General features: G+C 34.7%; 1 protein-coding gene across 2 annotated transcripts in view; it reads right to left on the bottom strand.

The window, feature by feature from the left end:
• Positions 1–19,509, bottom strand: part of Epc2 (enhancer of polycomb homolog 2) — a 95,157-nt gene that overhangs the window by 12,989 nt on the left and 62,659 nt on the right. The window contains exons 4-10 of one of the 2 annotated variants that reach the window (XM_041631489.1): positions 15,369–15,575; positions 9,793–9,941; positions 8,665–8,797; positions 6,536–6,727; positions 3,283–3,372; positions 2,011–2,147; positions 1,552–1,895 (exon numbers count right to left, since the gene is read on the bottom strand). In XM_041631489.1, coding sequence (XP_041487423.1) covers positions 1,552–1,895; positions 2,011–2,147; positions 3,283–3,372; positions 6,536–6,727; positions 8,665–8,797; positions 9,793–9,941; positions 15,369–15,575 — 1,252 coding nt within the window. The remainder of the gene's footprint in view (positions 1–1,551; positions 1,896–2,010; positions 2,148–3,282; positions 3,373–6,535; positions 6,728–8,664; positions 8,798–9,792; positions 9,942–15,368; positions 15,576–19,509) is intronic. The other variant, XM_041631490.1, reaches the window with a different exon arrangement.

Raw genomic sequence — 19,509 nt, 5'->3', positions numbered from 1 at the left:
AACGATTCTAATTTTCTACTGCAATGTTTAAATGGATGAATGTCTACACCAAGTCGGAAAACAGCTCAATACACACAAGATGGTGAACATCAGATTCCAAACTGAAGGATTTCAAAATAACTTTAAAGAAATCTACTATAACTACTATAGCTGCAGATATGCATACATTTGCTTGAAGCCAGCAGCAGTTAATGCAGAGAGACTCAGAGTTAGTCAAGAGGTAAAGAACAACTGACTGCTTTAAACCACACTTGCGAATCACCCCATCCAAGGTTCAGGGAACACCAAGGGAAGGGGATAGAGAGAATTAAGACATGAACAATAGGGAGAGAGGCTGTGAAATATGCCTTATGCTTACAACACTGTGGTCATGTCATTTAGGAAGTCACAACAGCTGTGGCGGACTGCATAGGGTATATACAAGATTGAACCGAAATACAAACATTCACAGAGAGGGGCGGATCTCATGGGCCCTGCACCATCCACAGGAGCTAATGGCAATCTAGGGTTGCTGGAAGAAGTCAGTTGTCTTCAGTGATGTAGCTACTGGTGAGTCATTCACACTCCAGTGGACAGATTCACACCCATGCCCACAGCAGGGACCATGATTAAATCTAGTGAGACCCCAACTAAAAGCACAACAAAACAAAAGGACAGGAAACTGGGATAGGGACTTGGTGGGTAGAAGAGAAGCTTTGAGAGGGCTTGGAGGAAGGCAAGAAAAAGGGAAAAATGAATTATTTTAAAAATAAAATAACACGTTTTATAAGAAAGGCTACTACTTAACAGTATTAAATCACACATTTTACAGAATACCATGCATAATTGCAGTGCACACATTATAAACACATTTATAAATTATATATAGTTGTAAACATGCGATAAGATTATCCACAGAATAAATCAAAACTACATTTTAGAATGTCTAGGTATTGAAATTATTTACAATATATACATCATAAAATCACTAAATTAATTTGACCACAAACTCATATCCTGTGTGTGTATTTTTTTTTGAGCCTCAAACTAGCTATATAATCAAGGATGATCTTGAACTCCTGATCTTCCTGACTTTACCTTCCATCACATCTAGCACAGCACAGTATCTCTTAAAATGAAAAAGATCTTTCTGATCTCAACTAAAAAGGTAAACTATCAGACCAAAATTACTATCCAGTGAGGCTCCTCTAATTTTTTTTTTTTTTTTGCCAGAAAGGCTTTCAAAAGAATTCTCAAGGAGCAATGCTTACATTCCCTCCAAGTTAATGAATATACACTGTTTAAACATAAGTAGACAGCATTGTACGATTATCAGGAGGCAGCTAGTAAGCAGTAAGCTCACAGGGACACTGTTCAGCCCACACATTCGCCATACCAGACATTCACATGCCAAATTCAAGCCATTCAATAGGGTTATGTTTCTTATGCTGAAAACCAAAAATAAATATTTCTTAAGTAGAAGCAGAAAATAAGTCTCCACAATTGATTATGAATTAATTTATCATATAATGGAAATGAAGAGAAGGGTGGCAACAGACCTTTGACGCTCACCTGATATGCCATTCTTGCTGGTGTTCAATAAAGCTACAGATGCTGCAGAAACCCTTCTACTGCTCACAGTCTGCCCTGGTTTTCTTGAGGTACATTCTTCATTTTCAATGTCCTGTACATTTAGTAGCCTTGGCTGGAAACACTGTAGTCGACATGATCTGATATTGCTTAATATTTCAGAAAGGGACAGTCTATTTTCACAAGGTTTACTGGAAGCATTGGTCCGAGAAAAATTAGAAGAAAAGTCTATAGTTTGGGAAGAGCTTGAAGAACCATTCAGCATCTCAGGGTCTATCTGTCTGAGGACTGGGTCATGTTCTGTAGATATTCGGTCCATTAAGACCCTGTAAAACAATAAGACATACATGTGCATGTGTATATCACATATTAAATACATAGCTGTTTTTTTAATCACTTCCCTTTCAGCTAGAAAATGAAAACAAGGTCAAAGTAGCTTACCTTCCACCTCTGCCAATTCGCCTCCGTGCAAACCCTATACATCTTCTTGGAACTGTAAGTGTTGTAAGACAATGCTTATACCTCAACTTATCCAGGTCTGCCAGCTCTGAATTTTCACATGTATGGTCCAAACGAGGCTGTAAAGAGAGAGAGAAAATAGAGTAATTATGAAAGAAAGAAAAGTTAAATCATGATAGAAATGACTGAAGGTAGTATCAGGAGAATAACCAAAATTAAGATGAAAAACTGTAAAACTGGGGTTTAAATGTATTAATTAAACCAGTTAAAATTTATAAAATTATATAAAAAGTTTCCTGTTCAAATTATCTATACCAGATACATTTAGTAATGCATTTTAAAAACCCTAAGAAGAATATATCTTAGTATTTATTTATATACAGGGAGTAGATAAAATTATTAATTAATTTTTTTATGTGATAAACTAGAATGCATTTTTTCAGGGGGTGTGCTAGAGACAACAAAAACTTGAAGCGTATGCACAGGTTAAGCTGAAGCTTTCTCTTTACTTTTAAAGAATGCAGAGCCTATTTCTTGGCCTTCCCATTATATGTATCATTCTGTTTTTCTGTCTTACCACTTTGTCACCCTTCCACAATAATCTTATCTTCTTTTATTATTCTAAATTGAGGACAAATCCCCACCCTTCCTACATTAAGTCTACTTCCCAAAAAGTTGTCTATCTGTACACACAACAATGCAATCACATGGTTTCTATAAACCATGTTAAAAGGGTAAAACCACCTTCACTGTTCTAAATCTCCATGCTTAATGGCATTAGTATTGGAAAGTCAAGGTCATTCTCTCAACACTGCACCCAAAATATGACACTAATAACAAGAGGTTTCTAAATCTGTCTAAAATTTATGGATACAATTATAAGACAACACTCTCATGAAAGAAGTTTAAAAATTATACTTACAGGGAATTTTATACTACACACACACACACACACACACACACACACAATTTCAGTGAAAATCTAGAAACCACCAAAGTTCCAAAAACTACTTAGACATGTGCAATTTTCAAAATTGCTAAAGCTAGAATTAAAGTTCCAAATGAAATAATTTTTAAAATATAAATTGTCTATTTCCAAGTAAAGGATTCTAATATCCTTTGAAAGAATTTGGTATCACATTAAATAAAAAATACCGATGCACTTCCCACTTTTAGACTCAGCCTAAGTTACCTTGATACGAATGCTCTCTTAATTCCAGCTCACAAAAATATCACAAAAAACAAAGTTCTTACAGCGTAATACTGGCATCCTGCCCTCCTTCTGAAAGCACAGGGACCATCAGGATCATTTTCTTCCTCAGGTTCTGATGCTGGAGATGGTACCTGGGTAAAACAGGTGTTCTATTTAGCAGTTATCAAGTTAACTGAAGAATGTACATAATGATCAAAAATAAAATCAGATCACAATACACCTGCCTACGTCCAGTGAGTAGTTAATTTGTCCTAAACATTTAATAACTGGTAAATGTTTTCTGTGGCATTAAATCCATATTTTTAAGATTCCCTCTTGCATCTAAGTACACATGGTATTGTTTTTTTGTTTCTGAATGTAAAGGCTAGACTTAAAAATGATATGTTTATATATCCCATTTTTCTGAACTGTGCAGTCATAAATACTTGATGACAATTATGCTTCCCCTATCAGTAGTTGTATTTTTATCTGAAAACTTGTCAAATGGTAGAAAATAGAGGGTATTAGATTCCTGGGAACCAGAGAAATAGCAGTGAGGCACATTGTAGGTACTGGAAAAAAACTCAGGTCCTCTTTAAGAGTAACAACCACTGAACCATCTTTCTAGCCCTTTAAATCTGTGCTTAAACCTAACAGGTCAGAAACAAAATAGAAGACAGACATTTGCTAAATTATAAACAAGATTCGTTGCTGAGAAAAAGCTTAAGACCACAACAGTAGAGTAAAGTATAAAGACTTGAGTTGCTACATTAAAAAGGATTTTGCCAGGACCAGACGCTACCAGTCAAATATCCTTATATAATCTGATGGGGACTCCTAGGGCAGCATTGACTCACTAGAGCACAATTTATGTCATAAAAACAGGTTAAGTGACATGCAAAATATACTTTGATACATCAGAGAAACAATAAATATAAACATCCTCCCTAATAGTTAAATACCATAGAAACCTTAGCACTTAAGTTTTTGTCCTCTTACTTTACTTTGCAATACATCTTTTTCTCACAGATGTCTGCTTAATCATATTTACTTGGCAGTTTTAAAATCACAAATCCTTTATTCCTTTTTAGAGAGGATTTTCTTTTCTCCACATTAATTGCAAACTGCATTACCTTGGGAAAAGGGCATTTGTTTGAGTTTCCATAGCTGTTCAATTGCCCACAGAGGAGAAAGGCACAGAGAGCCAAGGTTAATTCTCCTTCCTGAGGTATCAATTCCCAACTCAAAACTATAAAGAAACCTTAACTTTACATTTTGATTCCTTTGCAAGTATCTAACTCTTCTAAAACAGATAAGAAGTGATATGAAGTGTCCAACAATTCTTTGCATGAAGCGCTTCTTCCCAACTCACTCTCTCTAGGGAAATACTCCAACATGCACAGAAAGGTAGCACCATAGAGCGATGATGACAGTAGGACCAGAACTATATTCAAAGTAGGCATAGGCCTTCTTCCCAACTACAATATTGTTAGTCAGCCTGGCTACAATGCTCTCTTAAAGTTATTTACTCCTTTGTTCCTTTTCTACTGGACAACATGTTATCTTTTCCTATGTGTCCTGAAATCCACCCCTGGGAGAATTTACAAGAAGAATTTAGACATCACATTATTTAGTGATGCCAAGGAACAGGCAAGCAGTCCTCAGTAACGTGAAAATACCATTAAAAACTAATGAAAGTTGACTAAGACTTAGTAAAAGGTTCCAGAAAACCCTAAAAGTTGTATAATGCAATTTTAATGTGGGGATGGAGGCTGGGGATTATGTGAATAAATATAAAAATTTTGAGCTGAAATGAAGATTCCTTGATATACAAGGAATGTATGCTGAGTGAGCCCTTATCTAAGGCAGTGGATGGAATAGCAATCAGGAACACATTCCCCTTATGGTTACAGTGTCTCATGGCATCCTTTTTATAGAACACAGAGCATATGCAAGACTTTCTAGGTTCTCACAAGTACTGACAGCAATCTACTCTGCAAGTTTTACATGCATTTATTTAACCGTGTCATTTTCTGACTTAAGCTTTTAATAATTTCCCCTTTGCCTACTCTTGATACCTCATCCCTTCCACCTTTTCCTCTCTCTTCTGACTTCAGCAATGCCAAACTGTCGCATTTATCTCACAATGCTGAATCTCTGTTTCCAGTGTCTTTATTTCCTCTACATGGAAGAACTTGATAGATTCACTATTTGTTACATTTCTCATTTCTTCAAAAATCGTCATCTGATGACCGTTCTATGCCTGCAAATGGTTATCCAAGACTAACTGGACAATTCTTCTGACAAATGTAATGACTGGTTTCATTAAGTGGTTCCCAGTAACATATAGAGCGTATTTTTGTGCATTTATTAATACATATGAATATCAGAATATCATTTAGGAGAGAAAAGTCAGTGACATAGCAAAAAAATAATATAGCCACATGAGGCACATTTTTATGAACTGGGATTTTAAATGGCTCGAACATAAAAGTCTTTACAAGCAGTCTTGTAAAGTTATATTTCTGATGTTGGCTTTTAAAAGAAAAGTGATTTTAAGTAAATAAAAATATTAAAATATGACACATTTGATAGCAGATTCAAGCTTTTACAGTATTTTCTTTTTCTTTTGAATGCTTTCTATATCATAATATAGAAAGAAAAATAGATTATTATCAGACCAGGTGCTTTGTGAAAAATAACCTGATCCTTTAATATATAAAATAAAAATCTTGTTTTAAAAATAACACTAATGAAATGAAATTCAAAAAATTAATCCTAAATACTTTGCTATGAAACTGTCGAATATTTGACAAGTTTTCACAAGTAAAAACTTTAATTAGTTCTTTTAAATCTTCTTTAAAGTAAAATAACTATTACCTGACAAATAAATAAAATTTACATTAAATATAAAAAACTACCATGTTGGTAGAATTTGACACAAAGTGAACTACTGGTAAATATTTGTACTCATGTTTAAATGTTTTCAAATACCGACATCTTGGACTCAGTAACATTATTTCTAAAAGGCCACTTTACCAACAGGAAGAAGACAAAGATGCTTGTTTTTATAAAAGGGGAAACCTGAAACTATCCAAATGCCCCACAGAATACATCTCTACAGCTGACAGAAAAACCAGAGTAAACACTGAGTGGCAACATGTGTGTATCCATGTACACTCATGAATATGTAGAAAATGTTTTACACCACTATGTGAGGGAAGCAGAAGAACAACTAGGATGCCAATTACGTTGCAAAACACAGCAAACAAAAGAGTAGGAGGACATGTGTTTAAAACAGTTTCAAACAAGCACCTGTGGAAATTCATCTTCATCTGAGCTCTGAAAGTCATATTGCTTAATGTCACTCTTATTGATCACAGGCAATGTCTCAGGAGTGGGCTGCGGAGGAGCTATCACAGCCTCTGCCTTAGGCTTCTTTGGGTACTTCTTCTTTTGACGAACCACGTCAGAAGCCTCTTCTTTCAAAGACAAATGATGAGGGTGCTGTTTACGTGTCGGATTTTCCCCCAAAAGGAAGAAATGAAAATCATTTTAGAAGTCATGAAAAACTATGCTGCTCTTTGAAAAACATACACTTTTCTTTAGGAGTTAATCTGAATTATTGTTTTAAGTATGAAAACTTTATTATGGTCATAAACTGAAACATGATTTAGATTTACTTTCTGTAATTTATAATGAAAAATAATTATGGTGTTTAAGTTTGTTTTTATAAATAGTTTTAGATTGTTATATTATCAAACCATTCAGTGTTTTAAAGTATTTAAATTTAATTCTTAGTTAAATCCACTGTGCTGGTGAACAAAATTCATTACTTTATTTTAAAAGTAACTGAATAGATCACAAACTTATTAATTTAGTTCTACACTTATGTCCAATTTTAAAACTGTCTACATGTGGTAATCTTTTGAGAAAAACAATTTCTGAGCTAAACAAACACTTTCATTTTTTACAACATATAATTATTGCCTTGACTGAACAATAATCAAATGGTCCTCAAGTACCCCAGGGTTCTGTGGAGTCCATCTGGCAAAGGGGCCTACTGAAGAGCTGGGTCCTCCTTCTTTCTACAAAGCAGAGACCTGTTTCCGTTTTATACACTGGCTGGTATTGCTTTTGATAAAGGGAGAACTGCCACTTAAAAAAAAAAAATGCTGGAAAGACTGTTCTGAGCAACAAAGAAAAAACAATATTAAAAGTGTAAAATTATTAAGGAAATTATATATTGAATCATATAGCCAAGATATTAAAATTACCTTAGAATGAGAAATAGTGCACACATCAGAAATGCTGATTGAGGGACAAATCATACTTAGTGAAATATAAGCTGCTTGATAGAGATGGATAATTGGGTATAAACTATTAGATCAAAAGGAAATCTCCAAATTCTCAGTAATTCTTCATGTTTTAAGGTCGGATGAATGAAAATTAAATATAGTAACTATGTGTGCAGGATAAGACAATAATATATTACACTGTATCTCTAAAAATAATAGTTAGGCTATTTCTATTTACTTAGATAAGATCTAAAGATTGATTCAATGTAATTCTGTCAATAATTATGAGTTAAAATTTTATATTCAAATGCTTAGTAATCATACTCTTAGGAAAGGCTCTGACTAATACAAGGTGGATTAAAAAGTAGTTTTCAAAGTGACATTTGTTGCTGCTAACTTTTTTTGGCTATCTTTGTGAGTGTGATTCAAAGGGAATTCGATGTGGGCTAGATGCCTGTGATTAATAAGAACCTGCTGGTTGAACTGACATGAATTGAATGAGGAGGAGTCATACTGCTCCACATTCTTCCTTGGTGTTTAAAAATGAACCCATAAAAAACAATGACATTTTTAAAAGATGAATTTTCCACAAACACCCCAAGTCACTTATAAAATCTTGCTGCAGAGTAGTCTCTACTTACTGTTCAGATGCTTCAGGTCAATGCTTATCTAAACTTATTAAAGGCTCTATGAATTTTTACATACTCAAGTTAAATAATACTTGAATACAGCAAATGAGCACTAAATAAAAACAATTTTTTAACCTAAAAATAAAATGTTCACCAAGGCTAGCTCTTTTACTTGGAATAAGCCATATTCCAGAACGTAGAGGACTTTCTAAAGTTAACCAAGGTATGTAACTGGCAAATGCTGGTTCTGGCAATGACCCTGTTCTCTACAGAAGCAGACAGCACATCAAAACAATAAACTTTGGTAGACATGACCTCAAACTGTAATGTAAACACTAGCTACGAGAGCTAGTGTCACAGAGGTAGGGTACTGGAGGTGACTAACAGGTCAGCTATATTTAAAGACCTCACTTAGAGTAACGACATGACAACAAACCATGCCATTTACTTCCTTCCTTTACCACCATATTATGTGATTAATATTACCACCCATGATTCTCTCCAAAGAATTATTTACCTTAGTTTTACATTCTTGAACTTTGTGATGGTTTCCATTATGAAGAGTTGCTGGTGTGGCATATAACTCTTTTTCCGATCTATTAACTTTTACTTCATTAAGGATTTCACCCCCATAGTCTCCCAGATGATATCTTGAAAAGATAATAAAGTATAAGAAAATAAAGCAGAGTTTAATGATTAAGAAAAATATATTAAAAATTATGGCATTTAAAGTAACTGTTTTCTGTTTTTTGAGACAGGGATTCTCTGTGTCGCTTTGGAGCCTGGCCTGGAACTCACTCTGTAGACCAGGCTGGTCTCCAACTCACAGAGATCTGCCTGCTTCTGCTTTCCAAGTGCTGGGATTAAAGGCGTGCGCTACCATCTCCAGGCCATTTTAGGTAATTGAATGAGCAAAATAGAACTATCAATTTGGGGGGATGGGAAGGGGTGAGACAGAGCCTCAAGTGTCCAAGTGGCCTCAAACTTGCTTCAACTCCTGATCTTCCTGTGTCAACCTCAACCGCTCAGATTTCAGTTATGGACCACCAAGCCTAGCTTTAGGGTATCAGATTATTGTTAAGAAAAAAGTTACAGAAACAACAAACTTTGTATTTAAAATTCAGTTAAAAACACAACAAGAAACTTTTAAAAAGTCTAAGGCATATGATAAATGAATTTCTCACATAAAGTACTTTTTAATCAGGCACTGCGAATATTCCTTAGAATGTTTACTTCAGCAGTAACACAAACTCCCTAAAAAGTAATGGAACTTCAGTCTATTTAATTATGCAGGAAAATATTTTGTAGATACTAATTCTGAAGAATAGAAACAGGAAATTTTGCCTTTCAACCATTCATTTCCTTTAAACAGTGCTGAAGAAAAACTAATATAAAGAAAAGGGCAAAATAATCCCTCGGTTTTGTTAAAAAAAAAAAAAGAAGTACAATGATTCTGACAATATCTAAAAAGATTAATTCTTTATACCAAAATTCTCCCAAATGAAGTCTAAACCATAGCACGTTTACTTTAAAAACAACTAGTTACTACAAATGTAAGTTAAAAATGAAATTCCACTATACAATCACTCTCTACGGACATAAAGCCTGGCTAGCATGGCCCTAGTATGAACAGTGGCAATGTTACCTTTTCTCCACGACTTCCAGAGTTAAGTGCAATAATTCCCTTTTGGTTTTCTCTCTTCTCTTAATCATTTCCAAAATTGTTATGGCTCTGCTGAACTCCCGCCTCAGCTTCAGCATCTTTTCATAAGAGGCTTCATCATTCTTACGGTTCTTTGGAAATAATAACAATTTTAGAGAATAATGAAATTATCCATGTTTCCAGTTTCATTTAACAAGCTCTTACTAAATCTGAGTAAGTTTTAAATTATTAAAACAAACAAACAAATACCCAAATAGTAACTCCACAAGAACTCATCTGTTTAACTTTGAAAATTTATATATATTGATAACTAATGGCACAAAAAGAATAATTCCAATATAGAAAAAAATCCAACTGACACAAAATGTTGTATATAAAAATTATGAAATCCTTTTACTGCAGTAACATGCTACCCAATGATAAAAACAGTTCTACCAAGATCAAGGTACCTAAAAAATAGACTAAGTCTATATACTCGAGAAGAATGACAAAGCTTCACTTCTAGCAACTCAGAAAACTAAAAACAGTACATTGATAGCACCTCAAGAAATGGCATTCTCATGCTTTGATAGATACATCATTGAAGGGGATCTAGCAAAAACTTTAGACTTCAAAACATTGGTAACTTTTAACTTTTAAGCATAAAACATAACTTCAATAAAAGATGGTTTCATTGTAATAAGCAGTAGTCATGAGAATATAAAATCACCAGTGACGTGTGCTCTCAGTCCATGTCCCCACAGTGTCTGACTTATACAGAGCCACATTTAAATACAGACCCTTCCTACTTTTCATCTAATACTTTCTGCTAGGCAGACCTACACTTATGCAATTTCTCACTCTTGAGTTAACAACTAAATACAATATTAGAAAGAATCTGAAGAATATCAAAGGTTTACAAGAGATTATGAATGAAAATATTAAGTCCTGAGTTTTATTTTTCTTTTTTTGCATAGTTTCTTGGACTTGGAAAATATTCCTCTACTGAAAACAGCATAAATCATATTCCTTTATGTTACTGCATATGAAAATAGCATAAATCATATTCTTTTATGTTACTGCATATGGAGTACTTTTAAATGCTAACAGATTATCTTATTTTATCAAAAGAAAATTGACCTTATCTCCCTCCCCCACATCAGTACTCAGTAACAAAAGGTAGCATGTAGAGCATAGCTGTAAGCAATTTGAGGGTAAACGGGAAATAATTTTTAACTGAAAAAAAATGAACACAATCAACAGCAAACATTAAAATGCCTACTATTCTGCTAATATTCTGTGTGCTTCCCAAATGTGCACAAGAGATACAAAGAATCAAAAAGTGAACATTCACGATGCCACACCCACTTAAATTACCCTTCTTAGCCTTTTCTTTTCTCTGCTCTGTCTGTTCTACTCTTCAAAACATTATTTATTTTAAAATGATTTCAAACATACAAAGTTACAAAAACAGCACAAATATTTTCCATGGATATTTAACCAGATCTCCCAAAGGTTTAAAGTTTAACTACGATTTTTTTAAATCTCTAGTTAGGTGTATAAATATACATAATATTTGCAGTATTTTCCAAATTTGAGATGAACAAATGTCCCTTAATATTCTAATCTGCTTTTCCAAAAATAATGTTTTTATATAATCACAGCAGAGCAACCAAAATCTGGAAACTAAGATCAATAGAAAATTAGTGAGATGGTAATTTTCAAAATTAACGTTTTTTAAGTTTGACTCCAAGGTTAAAGAGAGTTTTTAGTTCCTATGCTTCTAATACTCTTTATTTGGACAAGTTCCTTTTTCGTGATCATCATGACCCCATTTTTTAAATGGAGAATATTTATTTTTATAGTGTATTCTTCAATTTAAGTTTCATTGACGTTTCCCATGATTACATTCAGGTTGTATGTTTTTCACATAATTAACACAGAAATGATATTGACTCTGTCTCACACCCTATCAAGAGTTAGATAACACAATTTGTCCTCTTATTGCTGATTACTCAATTAGGATGGTGCCTGTCAGGTTTACCTGCTAAAATATTATTTTCTCTTTTAAACTAACCTAGTATGCTGTATAATTACATAAGCATTGTTTGTCATTAAATTTTTTCTCACGAGTTTAATGTTCAATGGTTCTTTCACCTGGAGTAATTATTAGTATTATGGCTGCCAAATGGTGAAGTTTAAACTATTTCTATTGATTTTTTAAAGTTATGTATGACATCTAAAAAAGATGTAATAAATGGATAAAGAAAAAGCACATATACATAGTGAAACTTTTTTCAGCTATAAAAATGAAATTAAGTTTAAAAGAAAATGAATAAAATTGGAGATCATTATGTTAAATAAAATAAGCCAGGACTCAGAAAGACAAATACATTTCCTCCAATGTGTAGAATCTAGATTTAAATTTGTGTGTACACAGATGTGTACATGTGTAGTCATGACAACAAAAAAAGGATGAGTAGATCTTGAAAGGAGGCATTAATATGTCATATTAATATGACAAAGAACATAAGGGAAGACTGGTTGTTTGAAAGAAAATGGCCCCTAAAAGGCATGGCACTATTAGGAAGTGTGGCCTTGTTGGAGGAAGTGCGTCAACGTAGGGGCAGACTTTGAGGTCTCTTGTTCAAGCTTCCTGTTGTTTGCAAGATGTTGGACTTTGAACTCCTCCAGCACTACAGCTGTTTACACGCCACCATGCTCCCTGCCATGTTGATATTGAACTAAACTTCTGAAACTTTAAGCAAGCCCTCTCAGTTAAATGTTTTCCTTATAAGAGTTGCCGTGGTCATGGTCTCTTCACAGCAATAGAAACCCTAAGACAAAGACTATCTGCAGGTATTAAGAAGAGGACCAGCAGGTGGAGAACAGTGTTAGAAATGAGGGAAGACATCACTTTGAGTATTGACTTAAAAACATTTACATGTACCCAGTCTCCACCTTAACCTCCCATTTAAGTATGGGCTCACGGGCTATTCTATGAGTTATGATTCATTACTCTCATTATTTTGATGCTCAAACTTTCCCAGATCTCTTCAGGTCGGCTCCTATGTCCTACTATGGCTCCAAGGTTATTTTCTTGCACAGCAGTATTTTTCTCCCAGGCTTATCTTTATGCTTCATCAATATTAAAAACAAGTTCACACTGACACTGTTTCTGTTCTCTTCAAATGGCCTTACTCTCTAGTTTCTAACTCTTTACCCCTTCTTATAACTGTCTCAGCGCCAACTCGTGCTTCTTTTGAAAAACCTTTTCATTTATGTTTTATTTTATCTTAATGGTATGTGTGTGCACCTATGTATATATGAGTGCAGGTGCCCACAGAAGCCCTAGTGTTGAGTCATCCTGGGATTGAAGTTACATAAGTTGTAAACTGCAAGCCAAACTTAGGTCTTCTCTAAGAGCAGCAAGTGCTTTTAACTGCTCCATCTCTCCAGCTCCTCAGGATTAACTCTTCTTATGCAGCTAAAAATTATACTTCTGTACCTACCATCAAATCCCTAGGGAAGTGATTTTTAAACTGCTGTCATTTGAAATCAACTGCATATCTTTTTGTAACAAAAGATGATTCACAGATGATTGATGTGCACAGGTAGAACTGGGAACCTGGGAGTTTCCTTTCCCACCCAATTATTTTTTCTGAGTAAGAGGTAGACAGATGGCACAGGCAATAAATAAGACTGTAACTATGTAGTTACCATATTAAATACACATGTTGATTAGGACTTTCTAACCAGTACATTCAGATAAGATCATCTGATGTAAAAACGCCCTAAAGCACTTATTAATGTCGAAGTTAATTTTAGTTCAGTGACTTATGGCTAAATTCTAGACTGCCATGCAAGCACTGTTGTGCAAACAGTAGTCCTTTTGACCTCTGAACAAGGTATAAGTGTTTTCTAGTTTATTTAATGAAGCAAAGAAAGGGAGCAAGGCCTCATGACCAACAGTATTATCCCTGCATGCCCCACCCTGCCCACCTCTTCTATACCTAGTGTGCATGATCTATGAAGCACTTCCCCATCTTTCTAATTTTGAAACACAATTAACATTTGTTTATAGCACACAGTGCGTGGCAGAGATAATCCATCTAGTCTACAATTGAAGAGAAGAATGAAAAGCAATGAGTACTGAAAAGGAAAATGTAGTACCCTACAGAGGAAAATGAAAATAGTGAGCTAGACAAAGGTGAGAAGCAAAGTCAAGAAAAATTGGTTTGGTGATTGTGGGGTGGTGACATGCCAAATTTAAGAAACAATTACTAGCAATTTTTAACAATACACAGCTAAAAAGGATCTAAGTATACTTTTACATCCGGAATGTCACCTATATGCAAATAAATCATCAATTTCAAAGCTTTCACACCTTCTCACTAGAAGAAGCACAATCCCACTTTCCCTCAAGAAACGATCATTAACAGTCATGTTCACGGTGTAACCCAACCAACAACACTGCTTTCAAAAGACAACTTCAGATTGCCCATGCTGACAAGCCTTTCTTCACAGCCAGTCCACATGCAAACAGTTACTGTGGTCACAAATTTAACTCATCTCAATCTTTTCTAATTAAGATGTTACAACCCCCAAATCCTTAGCTCTTCTCTGTTAAAACTGGGGCACTAAACTACGAAATAGGTCTGTGCTAGTGACAGCCATATATTATTGGGAAATCCATCCTCTTATGTTTAGGAAAACCACATTCATTAAAAAAAACCTCATACAAAAATTCTAATTATTAACCAGTAGGAGAGTTTTTCCTAAAATAATACAAATCCTGGCATCTGCTGTACCTCACAGCTGTTACATTAACAGCTGACAAAGATAAGCTTTCAATGTCAACAGAAACAAGAATCCACAGAAAATGCTTTGTTCCAAATTATAATTCTTCAGTTTTTATCTTAAGTGTTCCTGTTTTCTTGTGAAGTTAACAGACTATGATGCCATATGTTGTATTTACTATTCCTTCCTTATGATAAATGCAAGTCAGCGAACAATCCTCTGAAACAATACTTCCATTTTTATTTTTAATATATCACTCCACAGCCCAAAATTTTAGTTCTTTTAAAATCTGACTCACACTTCTGGAATTCAGATGTAGACATGTCTATTAATTTATAATCTGACACAACTAAAAATTAAGAAAGTGAGGAAAAGATGCCATTGTTACTTTTGGTAATTTTCAGAACAGGTTTTTAAAGAAGTTTTCCTTACTTCCTAAGAGACCATAAAACTTAAAGGCAACAAGACCATTTTCAATTGTACGAACAAGAATGCCATTTCAAAACTCCCCAGCAACCAAGGAAAAGTAGTGTTCAGATTCTTAGCTTCTCCAATAGAAGTGATTCATAAGTGAACTCAAAACCTGCAAGTGTATAGGCACACACAGCTTTTCCTGTACTTACAACTGGGAGTCGAAACTAGTTATTAACAGATTGCTAAGGCAGGCATAACAAATGCTCAAAAGATCAACTGAAAGGCAGGCTTCCAGGTCATCAGTGTCACGGTTTTCTAGTAAACACAATCAAACTACAGTCAATGAAATACAATGTGGATATTACCTTCCGAGTCTGCATTTTCTCCGTTCTCCTCCGAAATGCAACGTAAGGATCATTGTTGGTAGAGCCATCTCTTTTCTCTTGCTTAATCTGGGGGATGAGGGATGGCCCCCTGCAGTTTTTCCGCTTTCTTACCCAGTAGTCATATACAGCTTTAATAAGGTAATCGTCTTCATTTAGCAGCAGTTTTGCTTCTTGAAGCGTTACAAGCTAAACAGAAAGCACAAGATGTCATCAAGGGCAATGCTGAGAAAGAAATCAGTTTAAGCTACAGCAACTGAAGAAAATGGGATCCATTTAAATAATTACAATTAGATATTGGAGTTGCTGGTGAAGATGTAATTCTATTCAACCTAACAAAATACACCTAAGTCGGGATGCTATTTTTTAAAAAAATCAGTATTTTGCCCAGGGAGGTAGTGGTTCTACTATTTAAAATATTTGATAAGGGGCTCAGGACACGGGGTTCAGTAAGGAACTACAACTAGAAAGACAGAGGGTCATTGAAGAAGAAAGCAGGTGTAAACCTCTAGACTATACACACTCACACACACGTATACATACACACGCATACATACAAATACGTACATACACACACATGCAAATATTTAACAAAGTTGGACGAGTGATACTTGGAAGGACTACCATTGATATATCTTGTATAAATGCTGGAATAGAAGATACCTAGAAGTCTTCCAATTTTCTGATATAAGAAGATTCTACAACATTTGAAGTTGCCTAGTTTCAAGTTTATTAGCATCTATCTATCTGTTTGGTTTTCAGTAGAAACTAGAAAATATGAATTTCTTTTTATCTACCTTCAAAATATATTGTGATGACTATTTTGAAACTGATAAATAAAAGGACAGATTTCAAAATTATGCAAGTTTTGAATCCTTTGTACGAATTACATATAAAAGTAACTCCACTAGTAGAGCTAGTTAAACGCTAGAAAACTCTTGTTCTCAACACTTCCGGTTCAAGATACTGACATAAAGCTGATGTTCCTCAAAATTAAAATGTATAAAAATTTGTTTAACCGTATATAGTACTTTGGTCCTTGAGAAGACCAGACCAGTCACTCACTTTTTAGCAGAATGTAATGGGGGTGTCACTTACTTAAATGAACTATAAATTAGAAAAACATAATGCCATTTTAAGGCTGGGAAGCCTTGCTGAAGTGATACCACCCAAGTCACTTTAGAGAAGAGTCTTTTTTCACAAGTTGAGATAGTACCTAAGACATGTTCCCTAGAAGTCAAAAATAAGCAGGGAATTTTCTCACTAATATTACACATTGATCTGTATGATATATATATATATATATATATATATATATATATAGTCATTCAAAAAGATATGACTCAACAAAACATTTCTCATATGAGTTCCTGTGTTGACATAGCTTAACGGAATAAATGCACTAATCACTGCTTTCCCTAAATCTATGCAGTGACTCTGAGTTGCGTAACTGGTCCATTATAATTCGGCTGCCCTACCATATACATGCATATATACTCACACAAGCACACATAAAACTCTTCCTATTGCTATTAATTATGATAAGGTTGCTAGGACATGCGAAACAAATACTGTAAACACATGGTCAAAAGATCAACTGAGGAGTAAGCTTTCAGCAGCTCTTCAATGTCACTGTGCTCAAATGACTAATGATAGCAAACACTACCAAGCTCCACTCAGCCAAACCATTAAAACCTTGCTACATCACTTCAACGTTCCCAGCCTTAAAACAACATAATCTTTTTGTAATTTAGAGATCATTGTAAGCAACTGACACCTGCATTGCATTCTGCCTAAAAAGCTAAATGAATGGTCTGATCTTCTCAAAGAATAAAGCAGTATATATGATTAAGCAAATTTTTTACACATTTTATTTACAGGTACATCACCATTATGCTTGCTGAATTCATAAAGGAGAAATAAACCCTTTAAAGCCTATGTCAGAGCTCTTATGGAAAGCATTTGTCACAAACACGATGGTATCTTGAACCAGGGAACAGTTAAGAACAAGAAATTTCTTGTATTAAGCCAGCCCGAGTATTGGGTTTACCTTTATATATGCAATTCATACAAGGAAGAGAATATACTAATAATAAACACATGTATTCCAGTCCATGTGACAACTGAGTATAAAAAAGGACTAGCATTTCTAAACATGATCTTTTCTTAAAGTTATTTTAAAAATTATGTTTATTTAACTTGTATGAGTCTATGTAAATGAAGGCCTGAGCATGCCATTGCTCCTGTGTGGAGGCAGAGGACAATTTGCAGGAGTAGGTTCTCAATTTCCACCTTGTTGAGGCAGGGTCTTGTTTCTGCTGCTGCACTGTGAACTCTAGGTTAGCAAGCATGTGAGCAAGCTTCTAAGTAAATTTCCTGTCTCTACCTACCATCCTATAGGTATCAGGATTACAGATTAAGGCCACTGCATTTGAGTTCTGAGAACTGAATGATCAGACTTGTTACTGCTTTTACTTGCTAGCCATTTCCCTGACCCTCTAAACATGACCTTAGATCGCTTCAAATTGTTAAAAAAGTTCTTGGAATGGTAACAGAGTACTAAAGTCTACAAGAACAGGACTAGAACAAGAACTGAGCTTTCTCTCCGATTTCTTTGTACATCTATGTGTCTTTGGGAGAGTGTAGTAGATTGAATTTAGGATCTAACGCAGGCTAGGTGAATGCTTATCTACTGACCTACACACTATTATTGTCCAGAGCAGACTTCCTAAAGCTCATAACATCCTACTTCACACTGACAGCATCACAGCAGCATCATGGGCTGCTCTCGTGTTCTAGAAGCCAGGAAAAACAATGCTGTGCTATGTTGTATGTGTTGCTGATACTATTTTGCAATCTTTGCTAATTAAATCAACAACTTAGTCTACTGTAGAAAGAGGAGGAGAACAAGAGCTCCTTTCCAGTCAACAGACCAATAGAGATTCTTATCCCACACCACACTGACTACTAAACCATCTCCATTTACTCCTTTCTGGTGCTCTTTGCTCCAGCTTACAATGTCCTTTAGTTTTCTTTTTAAATATCCTATAGTACAATTAATAATTTAACATACAATTTATAGTTAAACACTGACATTTTTCCAATGTCAGCTATATTTTACAAAAATCTATAAAATCAAAACCCTATGCCATTTACTTATTGGTGCTTGTTGACGTGTGGTCCTCAGCTTCTCACTGTGCAGTTACAGGTAGGCACGAGTATGCTGGGCTTTTCCTAACACTTTGAGAGAATCTTAAAAACCCCTCTCACTTAGCATGCACTTTAGTCACTAAAAAGCAGTGGGAGTGAGTAGGGGCTGGAAAAAGGTCTGCAGTAAATTTACTCTGAGCTGCCTGGTCACCTGGGTATCAACAGACAGGAGGAAACAAGAAGCTCTGTGGTATCAAGGACCATTAAGTCTGCTGGCAAATAAAAACCCAAGGCCTTGCAGTGTCAATATATTTTGAATAAACAAATAAATTACAAAAGAAAATTGAAGTTTTTTTATTTACAGAAGTAAATCGGGCAAAAAAAATATTACCAGCTCACCATTAGTTCAGATTGTAGAGAAGAGGAAAATAAACTAAGATAAATTCTCTAAAGAAACTTACAAAATGTAAATAAAAGCAAGACAAACACAAAATTCTGAAAGAGAATTTAGGAATTTAGAATAGATTATTGGTGAAATCAGATACAGGCAGACAGTGCAAGAGCTCTTCCTCTGGGAGAGGTTGCATTTCTTTTCTGTGAGGGTGACTCACTACAGACCACCTTTGTCTTACCTTTCTTTTTCCAAATCTGCTGGTATAACTATAATTACCTACATTAAATTTAAAGTACTAAATGGTATTTTTTTTACTTTATGTTCTTCAAGAATGAGCAATAAAGGTTGGTTTACATTGAACATAGTGAAGGATGACATAATTTTATTTAGATAACACAATAAACATTTCTACTTATCAAATGACTCCAAATACACAACTATGGAAAGCCAACGTAAGGAAAAAATATCAGCATTCAATTAAGTAGAAATATACACTGTAACACACTAAGTAATATACATGTATTAAATTGAAGAAAAAGCAAGACTTTTATCAAGGGCCCAGAAAATGGAAAAGGTTTT

Source organism: Microtus oregoni, unplaced genomic scaffold (assembly GCF_018167655.1).
Source record: "Microtus oregoni isolate MIOR12 unplaced genomic scaffold, Mior012 000037F_ref0000500, whole genome shotgun sequence".
Classification (NCBI taxonomy): Eukaryota; Metazoa; Chordata; class Mammalia; order Rodentia; family Cricetidae; genus Microtus; species Microtus oregoni.
This window is presented reverse-complemented; position numbering and strand designations above follow the sequence as displayed.